This window comes from Anolis carolinensis, chromosome 2 (assembly GCF_035594765.1).
Source record: "Anolis carolinensis isolate JA03-04 chromosome 2, rAnoCar3.1.pri, whole genome shotgun sequence".
Classification (NCBI taxonomy): domain Eukaryota; kingdom Metazoa; phylum Chordata; class Lepidosauria; order Squamata; family Dactyloidae; genus Anolis; species Anolis carolinensis.
In genome coordinates, this window is record NC_085842.1 from 40,443,071 (window position 1) to 40,457,737 (window position 14,667).

Genomic DNA, 14,667 nt, shown 5'->3' on the forward strand with positions numbered 1-14,667 from the left:
CCAAGATCCCCAAGGGGATATCGTCTCGGGTGGAACAGTCTTTCCTCGAGATCTGTGCGCCCATTTTAGTACAAAGCCTTCAACCTCTCTGGCTGATTAAGGGATACTAGATGCACCAGTCACCGTTGGCTAGCCCAAAGTTACCACTTGTAATAAACTAGGTGGCTATCCAAAGAGCTGTAGAGAAAACAGAGAGCAAAACACCATCACCCGCTCCCCTTTGATCAAAAGACCTGCAAATGTGCACAACTAAGCTAGATCTCAATTCTAGACTGATGTTAGAGTGCCCAGGAACCTCTACATCTGACCCAAAGCCCAAGCTTACCTGGGAACCTCTGGGTCTCCCTGACCCAAAGCCCAAGCTTCCCTAGAAACCTCTGAGTCTCCCTGACCCAAAAGCTTCTCTCACCACTTTTTTGAGATTCCCCCTAAGCAAAAACATGCTTACCCCTTTTTCCTCGTTGGTTGTCCTTCTCTTTGATCTTTTAGAGCTCCTTTGTGCCAGGATCCGCAGAAGAAGGGGTCCAGTCGCAAGAGTTCATCCAGATTTGGGGCAGGCAATTGGCCCCTTGAGCGCTCAAAGCTAAATTTGTCAGGACTGGACCCAGATCTCTGCCAATCCTTGGACCAAGCAGCTGTTTTGGGTGCCAGAATCCTTAATCAGGGTCCCATCTGGGTGACCAGAAATGTTGGCCCCATTTTAGGAGGCAACCCCTGGCAGTGAGACCAGGGAGATGCCTGTTGGCAGAAACCCAGGCAAGTAATTCGCCTGAGCTGCCCATTTTGAGTTAGTCCCTGCTATGGCGAGTAAACAGATTAGGCCCAATTGAAATTAGACAGCAAGCAAGGAGAGAAAGTGATTTTCAGCCAAGGAAGATTTTATTGTCTGCAGATAAGATGTTAGCTAGTGATACATTCACAAAGTAGATAGCATACAGAATACAGTTTCACAGCCCCCTTTATACACAAGCTGGCAGGCTGCAGCCAAGCCTCTAATTCCGACCAGTCACAGAGAGGGGCTTGGCTCACTGCCCAGTGTGGACTGGGACAAGGGATGATTAAGTGTCGATAAATGGGGTTCCTTTTACTGAACAGGAAAAATAACAAAGTGATTGAGGGCATCTTCTGGCCCTACCCAAGAATGCTATTGTCTTATGAGATGAACATGGCATGGCCCATCAGGGGGCTGATCTGGCGGTTCCAGACCCCAGAGAAACAAAACATCATATATTAATACAATCATGCAAAAATGACAGAGGATGGGTTTTGGCTGTAAAAATGCTGATTCCTTCCGATGCAAGCTGTCCTGTTCATCAAAGGCACAGAGTTGTGAAATTGGTTCTTCCCCAGTGGGCAGGAAAAGGTGATTTCCCCCCACCTGAATAGAACTATTGTGTTGCAATGTCCAGGTAAAGTCCCAAAAATAGGTGAAACTGGGAACTTGATGAGGAAGTTCCCAGCTTAGTTTCTTTCCCCCAGGCTATACAATTGTGTGGGATGCAAGACATCTTTGGGTTCAGGAACAAGGTTTCCCTCAGAGGGAAGGAATGGGGATCTCAGGAACATAAAACATTAGGTTAACACAACATATAGGCAAAATAGGAACACATAGGAAAAAACATGGAGCGTTTAGGGCAAATTATATATATGAGAGACATAATTTTCCAAAGTACCTCTAACAAGCCAGGATTCCAAGAGGAAAAAAGGGGAAGGCAGTCAGAATGGAAGAAAAGGGGGAAAGGAAAAAAGAGCAAGGAAGGAAGAAAAAGGGGGAAGGAAAGAAAGGAAGGAAAAGAGAATGAAGGAGGAAGAAAAAGGGAAAGGAAGGAAAAAGGGGGGGAAAGGGGAAAGGAAGAAAGGGAAAGAGGAAGAAAGGAAGGAAAGGAGGGGAAAGGAAGAAGAAGAAAAAAGAGAAAAAAAAAGAAGACTTCAGTGAGTGGGGACCTGGCCCAGACAAACTAGACATCCCAAGGACCCAGGGCTGGTTTTCTCATGCAACAGATATATAGTCCTTCGTAGGAGCACATTTTTTGACCAATTGTGAATTTTAAGAGAATCTTTTTAACACATTTTTTTCATTCAATCCTGTGATCCAGCGTGTATTTTCAGTGTGTGTCATCTAACCACCACCACCCTTTTATCCAGTTTCTTTTGAATTTTGAGGCCTGTCTACACTGCCCTTTATCCCAGGATCTGATCCCATAATGTATACTTTAAATTGGATTAAATGAGTCTCTACGGCCAGACAATCTGGGATAAAAAGATAATCTGGAATCAGATCCTTGGATATAGGGGCAGTGTGGAAGAGACTGACAGACACATGCTGTTTCATAAGCAGAGAAGTCACTTGCAAGGTAGAAAGCTGGTGAAAGTTTTAATATCATATAAAGTTTGGATTCCCATGCCACCAAAGCCATGTGTATTTTGTAGTATAAATGTATTCAGATACAAGTAGAGTTGTGTGAATGTACTTAATCTGAATATTTTACTGCAGTAACAGAATATGTATGCTTCAGTGGAGAATGTCATGCAAAACTCTGCTGACTGTCATTTTTAAAGGATGCAAAGGGATCTTGTAGCACCTTAGGGACTGACTGGAAGAACAAAGTTGCATCATAAGCTTTGGAAAACTAAGTCTACGATGTCATTTTTAAAGCCATTGTTTCTATTTGATGGGATGTCTGATACGTGTAAGGAAGTCAGATGATACCAATTAAAATGTCTCCATTATACTTCTGTTGTCTTTAGATATTATTGTAATCTACTACCACCAAAATCTCATTACAAATCTGTCACTTCCATCACATTCTGCTTGGTTTTCTTCCAAGTACCAGAGGACAAATCTCTGCCCCAAGGAGTTTACAAACTGACCTTTAGAACAGCTGGAACAATGGGGGAAAGAATAGTAAGGTAAACATAGATATTATGTGCAGTTGTTTCATTTGCCTATTCTGAGACATTTTTTTCACAAGAGTTATAGTGATGTATGGGAAGATTTTTCTTATTACAGAAGATGAAAGGACAAAAGCAAGCAGTTTGTCACAGCTGGGCCTCAAGCTGTGTAATATTAGTTCCATCCACCTACACAGCCTTGCTTCTTCTCCAGGCTTCAGAAGCCCTGGTTTATTTCACTTTATCCACAAAGAAAAAAAAATCTGGAGAAATTTAGTCCAAATGGAGTGAGGAGTGAATACACATCTCACTGCATGGCAGGGATGGTCATCGTAGACGATTATTCATAACCAAGTCCGATTATCTTCCAAGAGTTGAGTCTTGGCAGTGGGTCTGTAAGTGACTGTAGGGACCTATTCTGGATCCATATGATCTTTCATAATGAAGACATAGATTTCCAGATGGAAGGCAGTCCCAACAAGGATTTGCTTGATGCACCTTCCTCTTGACATGTTTCTCCCTTTCACCCTCTATTTGGGCCTCTTCAAAATCCATAGCACTGTTGGCAACAATTGACTTCCAGTGAGAACACTCAAGAGCCAAGGCTTCCCAGTTCTCAATGTTTATTCCACATTTTTGAGGTTACCTTTAAGCCCACCTTTAATTCTCTCTTTTTTATGCCTCCTAGATGGATTGTCACCTTATCACGGTGATGTCGCTTGATTGTTCCAGTGAACCTGTGAGCACAGCCATCGGGAGTCCTGTACTCCCAGAGGAGTCTCCCTTGGTGGTAAGGTCACAGGAGCAAAACCAGACCAAGCACAATCTGAAGAAATAAGACCTCAATGGTAGACCAGGCAAATGAAAACATGGTACATGTTACAGCAGCTGTGATAGCAGACAAAGACTGCAGCAGATAAGAGGTCACTGGTCATTAAGTTAAGCATGCCACTGGATCTAAGCCTCTTTCTGTGAGGACTGTGTGTTGGTCACTGTGCATTGATCTTCACATGTCAAAATCTCACCCAATTCTTGAATTAAAATAACACAGGAGGATGATTTTATCCCCCTTAGGTATCTCAGATAGAATGGTATCAGCTGACAGTACAATTTTTCCTTTATATATATTAGACATTTACTTTTTTCACACACATACAAGGCAGAAAAGTGAAAAAGTCAGGTAAAAAAGAAAAAAAGGAAAGACAGGGGCATAGAAGTTAATGTTAGTAAATTAAGTATTTACCGATATCTAATATTTTGTGTGGGGAGGGGAGACAGCAGAAGAGGCAATCTACATAGTTATGATTATTGCATCAAATTTTTTCATTTCCATTATACTTATTTTCATTAGTTAAAGCATTAAAAGTGCATTATATCCTCTATAACAAAGAGAGGATATTATCAGTTAGTTTTAAATCTGATGGTTGTGTCTTCTTATAACTTCTAGTATTATCTCACATTGTTCTTTTTTCTTTACTGGCTTTCTTCTGTAGAAGTTCATCTCAGTTATTCTTATCAGATTGATTCTTTTAAATCTTTATCTAAATCTAATTATTACCTAAGGAATCTAAAAATTCAAAATGATTTGTTAGTAAGTTAGTAATGCATAAACAAGGTTTGCTATGTATCGCTATGACTATCATTCTTGTCCTCTTAACATTACACAAAGCATATATATTTTTATCTAAATATTCCTAATCTATTTAAGAGGTGTGAAGTCATCAGTTTTCAAGATCTCTTAAGAGTGGGGTATATATATTACACAAAAATTGTATATAAACATTCCAAATCTAATTTAAAAGTGTTGTTCCAGCGATTGTCCAAAATTCTTAAATGTGGGAATAATTGATAATACAAAATGTATATATAGGGCAATGTTCATATTTTTGAATGACAAGTCCTGTTCTAACGCTTCTAATTCTTTCGTGTAGAGTTCCCATTCTTCTTGAAATTTTTTAACCGAGATCTTGTAGTCTATCTATAGTCTGTCAAAGTTATATTTTTCTTGTCATCCATTTTTACAGGATCTTCCAGTTGCCATCTAGAAATGAAGTTTCTTGGTTGCCTCTTGAGTATTTTAACCACATCTCTTAGGATCATATTCCCAATGTCAAATTCAAAATTTATCCCACAAATCTGCTGAAATACCTTGAATTCAGTGAGCTTAAGGTATCTCAAATAGAATGGTATCCAGCTGACAGTAGAATTTTTCCTTGATGCCTTTGTCAGTATCTAGTGTCACTTATGATAGTTGCTGGGCTGTGGTGTAATAATAACAACAACAATAATAATAATAATAATAATAATAATAATAATAATAATAATAATAATTTTATTTTTATACCCCGCCCCATCTCTCCGAAGGGACTCGGGGCGGCTTACATGGGGCCTTGCCCGCTACAACAATCAATATCAAAAACAAAGCAATAACACAATTATCTCAATAAAAACATCAACATCAGTAAAAAACAATCATTAAAATCAACATGAAGCATACAATGTTAAAAATAGGAGACTAATTCATAGATCCCGGGCAAAGTGCAGAATCTTCCGAAATGGGGAAAGGTAATTTCACAGTTGAAATGGACAATAAAGTGCAGTATAATAATGGCAACACATCAACAATGGGCTATTGTAGAATGGGCAGATAGATCAATCCAACACAATTAAACGTCAAAGGCCTTTTGGAAGAGCCAGGTTTTCAAGCTCCTCCGGAAGGAGAGGAGGGTAGGGGCCTGCCTGATCTCTCTAGGGAGCGAGTTCCAAAGTCGGGGGGCCACAACGGAGAAGGCCCTCTCTCTCGTGCAAGCTGGTTAGTAGCCAGCTGCAATAAATCACAGTGAGTTCGAAGCCAGCCCATGTCAGAGTGAGCACCTGACCATTAAAATAAAATAAAAATTAGCTCTACTCGTTATTGACCTAAGCAACCCGAAAGATAGTTGCATCTAACAAGTAGGAAATTTAGGTACCACTATGTGGGGAGGCTAATTTAACTAATTTACAACACCATAAAAATCATCCAGCAGCATTTGGAATGAAGAAGTCGGCATTACAGTGGATGATGAAGCAGCTGCTCCCCCTGTGGCCGGAATCGAGCATACGTTCAGGAAGCTGGAAGCTGGAGAAGGTTAAATTGCCTCTGTGTCTCTGTCTTTGTCTCTATGTTCATATGGCATTGAATGTTTGCCTTGTATGTGTACATTGTGATCCGCCCTGAGTCCCCTTCGGGGTGAGAAGGGCGGAATATAAATACTGTAAATAAATAAATAAATAAAACAATTAGTCTTTCTCTTCCTTCCCTTTCTCCCTCCTCTCTGTTTACTTACAATTAGTAAAGGTACACTACAGAACTACAATACAATACAAAAATACAAACAACCAAAACAAGGGGGAAAGGCAAAATACTTCCAATTCCCAGCTAAAAGTTATAGTTATGCACTTATCCTACTTATCCTAATTCTAATATAAATGTACTTTTACCTATTATTCAAACTGACTATTTTTGATACAGATAATCTCCCTAACTTTCCCTTAAATAAGCAATTAGTGGTTTCCATTCTTTCTCAAAACTGCTTTGTGATTTTTCTTTAATCAAAGGTAATGATTGGGTAATGATGTAATGTCATAGATTAGTCCTAAAGTGGATTTGTAAATCATCTGTCTTTGAAATACTAAAGCAAGAATATGTCTTCTTTTAAAACTGTTAACTTGTCAAAAATTAATGAAGGCATTTTGGTTCTACTAACGCAATCTTATGACCTTGTCTGCCATCTGGTGGCTAATGCCATTTTTAAACATGGACACCACTTGAAATTCACAACAATCAAGAAACGGTCTAAAAAGGGAGCTACACCGATTGAGCTTTTTTCCATGGTTTTACTAATATAGTTCTCAATGTAAGACATTGTTGCACAATGCTCTGAATAGGCTCACTTAATCTGAGTTCATTGAACATGCTTTCATTTATTGGGTTATCTTAGAATTGCACTGGAGGACCGAACAATGCCTAAACACAACCTATAAACTATCTACAGACCCACGAAGAAAATCCAACAAATGCTACATTTAGCAAAGAACAAGAGGGATCCTCTCACCTCTGCAGGAGTCTACCGTATACCATGAAGCTGTGGACAAGTCTACAGAGGGACCACCAAACGTAGTGCCCAAACATGAATCAAGGAACATGAAAGGCACTGCAGACTAATCCAACCAGAGATGTCAGCCATAGCAGAGCCTTTGATGAACCAACCTGGACAGAGCATATTATCTGAAAACACACAAATGCCGGACCACTCTGACATCTACCATGTCAGACTACACAGAGAAGCCACTGAAATCCACAAGAAGCATTTGGACAATTTCAACAGAATGGAAGAAACCATTAAAATGAATAAAATCTAGCTACCAGTATTTAAAAAAACTCTAAACTCAGGACAGTAAATAAAGAACAACACTCAAAAACAGGGGAATTCCAGACATGAATCAATCAGGGCCAGCTAAAACCTCCCAACAAAGGATTCCCCCAGGCAATAAGCAGCCAGACCTTGAAGCTGAAAGGCTATTCAATGCTAATCAAGGTGGCCAATTGAAATGTTCACATCTGCCTCCAACAGACAAGAGTTCTTTCTCCCAACCTGAACATTCCACAAATATATAAATCCCACTTAACTAGTTTCCAACATACCTCACAACCTCTGAGGATGCCTGCCATATATGCAGGCAAAATGTCAGGAAAGAATGCTTCTGGAACATGGGCATATAGCCCGGAAAACTCACAGCAACCCAGTGATTCCCACCATAAAAGCCTTTGGCAACACAATGTCTAAAGAACTATTCTTTCCAGGCTTCCTGTACAATTCTGAGGTCAACTTCAACCTGAAGTTCTACCAGTATTTCTACCATATATTGACCATATAATTGCAAGAGAGACCTGGAAGGAATACTTCTCTAGACAGTTTCTATGTCCTCCCGAATGATTATATAGTATTCTTTGGCTAAAAGTCTAAAGCATTGTTCATTTCTGGTTATCAAAAAAGTTCTAGATTTCATTAAGATCATAGTACATAGTACATAGTACATGAAGGGGCAAGGAACGGATTCATCGTATAATGCACAGATGAGAAAGGTTACTATACAATTATAAGATTGGCTTGACTCTTAGGACATATCTACACAAACTACATAAGTTAGATAGGTCCTAGTTCAGCTCTGTGGCTTTTAAAGGCCAGATGGAGTTATGTGTAACGGTAAAGGTTTTCCCCTGACGTTAAGTCCAGTCGTGACCGACTCTGGGGGTTGGTGCTCATCTCCATTCCTAAGCCGAAGAGCTGGCGTTGTCCATAGACATCTCCAGGTCATGTGGCCGGCATGACTGCATGGAGCGCCGTTATCTTCCCGCTGGAGCGGTACATATTGATCTACTCAGATTTGCATGTTTTCGAACTGCTAGGTTGGGGCTAACAGCAGCCGCTCATTCCACTCCCGGGATTTGAACCTGGCACCTTTTGGTCTGCAAGTTCAGCAGCTCAGCGCTTTAACGCACTGTGCCACCAGAAGCCCCAGGAGTTATGTGAGGTGAGGCTATTTTAATGCCAACCTTGCCTTGCCAAAGCTGGAGGATAGTCTGAATTCTGGACCAGTATTCATGCTATCCCCTGACTTTGGGCCCATGTAAACAGTTGGATCAGTTCTGGATTGGACCCAGCTACAACTGTCTTTACTGTTATTCTATTTTTCTCAGGCTCGAGAAGCCTGGGGAGAGAGGATGGGCAATTACTATACCTCAAGTCCTCTATGATGTGGCAATGTCCAATCCAGTCACAACATGGGTCTTACCTGTTGGCCATTACCTGCAGTGACAAAAGCCAGGGCGACAGAGTGATCAAAGAGGGAAGAGAGGAGGAGATGATTATTCCTCTCCCCCCCCCCCCCCCATCCCCCATCACCTCTTCACCCTGGAAACATTGCAGATGACGACCGACACATAAGACTCATATTGCTTTTAGAGACTGCAACAACATGGAGGACAGATAGCAATAGATAGCAAGACTTCCAGTTGTAACACTAGGCAATACTGGGTGGTCAGGAATCACACCCACCCCTCTGTAGATCCATCCTGTCTAATTCATCCTAGGGCTGATCTGGTATATGCTAAGTTGGATTAACCCTGGTTAATGGATCAGTTTAGATCCATCTTTTATCAGTGGATGTAGTTGCAGCAAAACAGAGGGAAGGGGAGGAGGGCGGTAGTTATGTTTTTAAAATGCAGTAATGAACAAACAATGAATGAGCATACTATCATGGACCAGAAATAGAGTGGACCATCTATCTCTAGTAGAAAGTGTCAGTATTAACTGCATAATTTCACTATTCCTTCATCAATAAAATCTGTTGAAATAGGCTGTACTGCATAGCTAGTCTGATCCGTACACAAGCAGTTCCCGATGTGGGAAGAGCCTGATTATAAAAAAGGTTTTAAGTAGCCCTCATGAGGGATGTTACAAATACTTACTACCCTGTTTCCCCTAAAATAAGACATCCCCAGAAAATGACCTAGTAGAGGTTTTGCTGAATTGCTAAATATAAGGCCTCCCCCAAAAGTAAGACCTAGCAAAGTTTTTGTTTGGAAGCATGCCCACGGAACAGAACACCAGAACATGGAGGATTGGTAAATGTACGTATCATAGAGTGTTGTACATGGAAATAATGGTAGTAACAAGAAATTCTTGATAGGATTCACAGTTTGTCTGATTATGCTGGTTTGTGATGACAACTACTGTACAGGATATAATAAATGTTCATTTTTTTGTTCAACAATAAATGTGAATTCTTCTTCATGGAAAACTAAGACATCTCCTGAAAATAAGACCTAGCACATCTTTGGGAGCAAAAATTAATATAAGACACTGTCTTATTTTCGGAAAAACACGATAGCTGAGTTTTACCCTGATTGGAAATAACTGCTCATGGTGAGGCAAACCATTCAGACTAAATGCCTACTTGGAGTTAAATTGCAAGGCATTTTTAAATTCGAATATACGATCTGAAAAGAGGCAATTTCCTTCACAGTCTTAAGAAGAGTGGGGTCAGTTTATTACTACAGAATTGTGACATACTTGTCAGAATGGAAGGAATGGCAGAACCCCAGTAGGGCTTACAATGGTAAAAGAAAAGTGCACATCACTGGTATTTTTTTTTAAGTTTGGTGGAATTGTGTTTTTCTTTATCCATACAAGTCCATGAATTTGCAAAAAATTACATAGTTGATAGAATAAATAAGCACAAAAGAACCCAAAATGCTAGGACGTCAGATCCATAGTGACTCAAAGGATACTAAAAATATTTCTGCAATTAGGTGCCATGACTACACAAGTCATGCAAGAAACTGCTCGGGATAAAGTATATATTTAGGGTCCATTATGAGCTTCATTGCTATGCAAAAAGACATACCCTTTAAACATTCCATTTTGGAAGAGACAGTTCAGATTCTTTATCCTTTATCTCTTCAGAACAATGGGAGGAAATCAGGCAGCAACGCTTCCCCCCATGTGATGGGGTCCCAGGTAAATTGTGTGATGCAGGGCCTAGAGCAACAGATTCTCCATGCCTTCCCCCACCAGGACCCCGTGGACCTTTGTGATGAGGTCCAATGACTAAGAAACACAACCCAGACTAAAAGTCTCCAGACAGTAAGCAATCAAGGGCTAAACCAGACAAAGGATGCCTCTAGGCAGCAAACAATTCAAAGGGAACAAAGGTTAAGCTACTTCCATGCAGATGTCCTACTCACATGCTAATGGTGGATCCCAGTCAACCCATAAAACTCTATTTTGCTATTTGCATACTTTACACTTGTTTGACAGACAATGGTTCTTTCATCCCAGCCTGGACATTCAACAGGTATATATACCCCACTTGCTTGACTACTATCAGATTCTCTGAAGATGCCAGCCACAGGAGAAAATGCTGCTAGAACATCAGGAGAAAATGCTGCTAGAACACAGCCTCAAACCACACAATACCTCACCAAACTAGAGCTATGATTTCATTGCACTGATCCATGGCAATTAAATTGGATCAAACTGCATTAATTCTACAGTGTAGATATACTCCTGGCTTTCCATTTTCAACCTATTTTTCTCGCAAAATTTTCTTCAATCTACTATTAGGTGGTGACTTCCTCAAAAGGTAATTTATGTAGCTAACGACTAATGCTGACCTCGGCTTTACAAGAAATTATTATGTTGACTCCAGTTCTGCAAAAGAAACTGGCCTATCGCTTACGGCTGGAATTCTCTTTAATACCAAGAACCAATAAGGCTTTGTATTTTTTGCTGCAGAAGCTAACAAAATTCACGTCTGGCCTAAGTTGTTCAATTCTCATTGGTGCTAAAGTATCATGGAACAAGAGCTGTAGTAGGCCCAAGGGAGACATGCTCATCAAAAGAACATCCACAACTCTGAATAATTTATAATAAAAGGATATTTTTCCTCCTAACATTTGAGGATTTTAGCATGATTTTTCCCCAAAGCACAAACTAAGGGAACAGGCTGCAATTATAAATAAAGCTGGCGTCCTCTTCTGTACCTTGCAAATGGTCATGCTTAAGTCTGCTTTATGTTTGAACTATCAGTGAGCGAAGATAGCAGTTTATAATTAAACTCTAAATTGTTCCTTAATTATAGACATTGCTAAAGTATCATTCCCTGCTATATAATTAGTTCTCAAAGAGATGACTAATTGTTTTCTTTAAAGAGTTAACCCAATAAAGCACTTCCAAAGAGCAGAGCTGCCCTATCTCAAGCTTTGATGCATGACTTTAATTTTTTTTATTGAGGAAGAAGTTTAATGTTAGGTCAGAGGCAAGCTGGTTTCTATAGGAGTAACTTCACCATCACCATCTTTCTTCCATTGTTGAGTTTGTGCTACCCAGTTTTCCCAGTTTATATTTCTCATCTCAGTATTGTTTTTCCCTTACCCATATTTAGGAATTGTCAGACAGAAATATGAGCAAAATATAATATATCGAAAAGAGGACAATATTTTTGCAATGGTTTCAGATCAATGTCTTTGAGAGCTTCATCTCTGATAGGGACCAATAGGACTGATGCCTAAACATTTTATTTCCTGGACCTCAGTGTGTAGCTATGAAGTAGAAAGGCAAAATGATGGAGCTAGCTTTCCAAACAGGAATTCCCTCCTTCAAATTTGTTTGGAATTATAGTGCTATATTGAGACATTGAAATGGCATTTTTGAACTAGCGAGATAACACTAGGTTATGTAATGCATAATAAAAATATCCACAAAGAACATTCAACAATCTGCAATAAAAAGGAGAGGGGGAAGAAAAGTGAGGGTTGACATAAGTCAGAAATTACTCAAAGACACACAACAACAAACAAATCTATGTAGCCATTTCAACTTCTAGGGAAAGCTCAAGCTTGATTTGATCTCATTTGTTTATCTTTTTGGCAGCCCATAGTATTTACAGAATTCTCACATTTGAGTAGTTTTGCCTCTTATCAGCTTTCTTCACAGTCCAGCTTTCACAATCTCATATACAAATTGAAATATTATGGCCTGGAGGAACCTGACATTTGGATTCAATAATATCATTTCCCCCCCTGAGCATCTTATCTAGTTCTTTCATAGAGCTCTTCTAACTCTAATTTCTTGATTGCTGCTTCCACTTTGATATCTAATTTCTTGACTGCCACATTCACTTTGACTTATGACTGAATCAAGGCATTAAAATTAAGCTGTTTTGATATCTCCCTTAAAATATACAAACCTGTGATCATTATTTTTGCTTTCTTCATGCTCATCTGTAACTCTGCTGTTTGACTTTCATCAATAGTCATTCCATGTCTCTGCATATTTTCTGCTAGTAATAAGGTATTGTTTGCATATTGTTACTTCCTCATACTCCAAGTCTAGTACTTGGAGTAAGACAAATCTAGCTTTCTGTATGATATGTTCTGAGCATAAATTAAACAGGGAGTGTGATAAAATGCAAAATTGTTTGACCCTTTCCCTTGCCAATTGAAAACACTAACCAATACACAGTTTGTTATCTCAAATGTTAAGCCTATTTCTGGGTATATTTGACCTACTGATTCCAAAAATGGCACCAGTTTTCCCCTATCAGATCTATTTTTTGAAATACAGAGCATATGCCATATACCAGTTGTCATCTCTTCACCCATAGATAAACCATGAAAAGCATATCTCAAAAAAGTAGAGTTGATACAGTCTATCCAATTCAATTTTCTGAATCGGCACACCAGATAACCCCAGAAACAGGCCTAAAAATCAACATATCAAGATTTGTTTGTTTGGCTGTGAAATCATTCTGTTTCTCCATATTCTGTCCTGACAGAAGTATGTTGTTATGAATATAGGTTACACATCAGGACAAACAACTGCTACCATACAAGTATCAAAAAAATTAATTGCAGAGCAAATCATGGTTTTCCATTATCTACAGAACAGGATGAAACCGCTAATGTGTCCGTAGACTGTGTGTTATGATTGAGCCTCATGGCTCTGTTACTGGCAGACGTGGGCGTAAGACTCCTCGAGAGTCAGATACTCTCGAGGAGCGAGAAAGAAAGAGACTGCGAGATATCTTTGCAGCACCATCTGACGAAGAGTCTTTTGAGGGGTTTACGGAGAGAATGGAGGAGGGGCTGGTTAGCTCGGAGGAGGATGAGATGGATTGGACTCGGGTGAGGGAGGAATTGGGTGCCACTGGCAATGATGGGATGGAAGATGAATGGGGACCTTCAGGATTAGACCCATGGACAAGCTGGAGGGATGGGACGGGATCCACAGCTGGGGATGCTGTGGGGCGTAGTCAGAGGTGTTCCAGCTCTGATGAGGAAAGTGATGAGGAAACGCCCGGGTTAAGGAGGGCAGCTGATAGTGATGAGGATTTGTAACTGGCATAAAATGAGGCTTGGGAGCAATTGCAAATTGCGTTGGGCAAGGTAATCTGGACGAACGCTTGGGATCTGTGTGGGACGCTTTCCTGAAGACTGGTGTGTTTTCGTGTGCTGATACGTAAGTTGTTTTGGAATTTGGGGTCAGACGGCGGGAGGAATTGTGTGGGCTTTTGTTTGTGCAAACTTGTGCTTAATCTCATTAGCTTGACCTTCCGTCGTCTTCTTGACGGACGCCATCTCCTGCTTTGGATTTCGGACTGAACTGACCACGGCTTGACTTCCCCCTACTCGGACTTGGTGAATCTACAAACGTCTGCTTCTGGCTTGAACTACGGAAAGGAACTGGGTCTACTCTACTGCTTCAATCCTCGGCTGATCTGTGTGTATTGGAAATCTTGCCTGCTGTGTGGAGGAGTGACTCAAGTTACTCAAAGCACAGTGCTGGCAGCAGAGAGGAATCTGCTGCCAATTAATTGCATTCTTTTGAACACTTTGTTCCCCGGCTTCTGTTTTGTTTATCCCCAGGCTGAAGCAAGCTGTTTTGTTTTTACCCGGATTAAACTCCGGTTTAATCCGGTTTATCTTTTGAACGTTTTTCCTTGCCCCTTTTTGCTTTTAAAGGCTAATACTGCCTGGCCCTTGTATTTTACGGGCATTTTGAGTTCTGTTATCCAATAAACTCTGTTATCTTTGATCTTGTGGCGTTCTGTCTTTGACACTGTGGCTGGCATGACTGCATGGAATGCTGTTACCTTCCCACCGGAGCGGTACCTATTGATCTACTCACATTTGCATGTTTTCAAACTGCTAGGTTGGCAGAAGCTGGAGCT

General features: G+C 40.3%; 1 protein-coding gene across 1 annotated transcript in view; it reads left to right on the forward strand.

Annotated features, from left to right (window-relative positions):
• Positions 1 to 3,604: 3,604 nt before the first annotated feature.
• Positions 3,605 to 14,667, forward strand: part of c2h3orf49 (chromosome 2 C3orf49 homolog) — a 35,759-nt gene continuing 24,696 nt past the window's right edge. The window contains exon 1 of the mRNA XM_062969349.1: positions 3,605 to 3,687. Coding sequence (XP_062825419.1) covers positions 3,605 to 3,687 — 83 coding nt within the window. The remainder of the gene's footprint in view (positions 3,688 to 14,667) is intronic.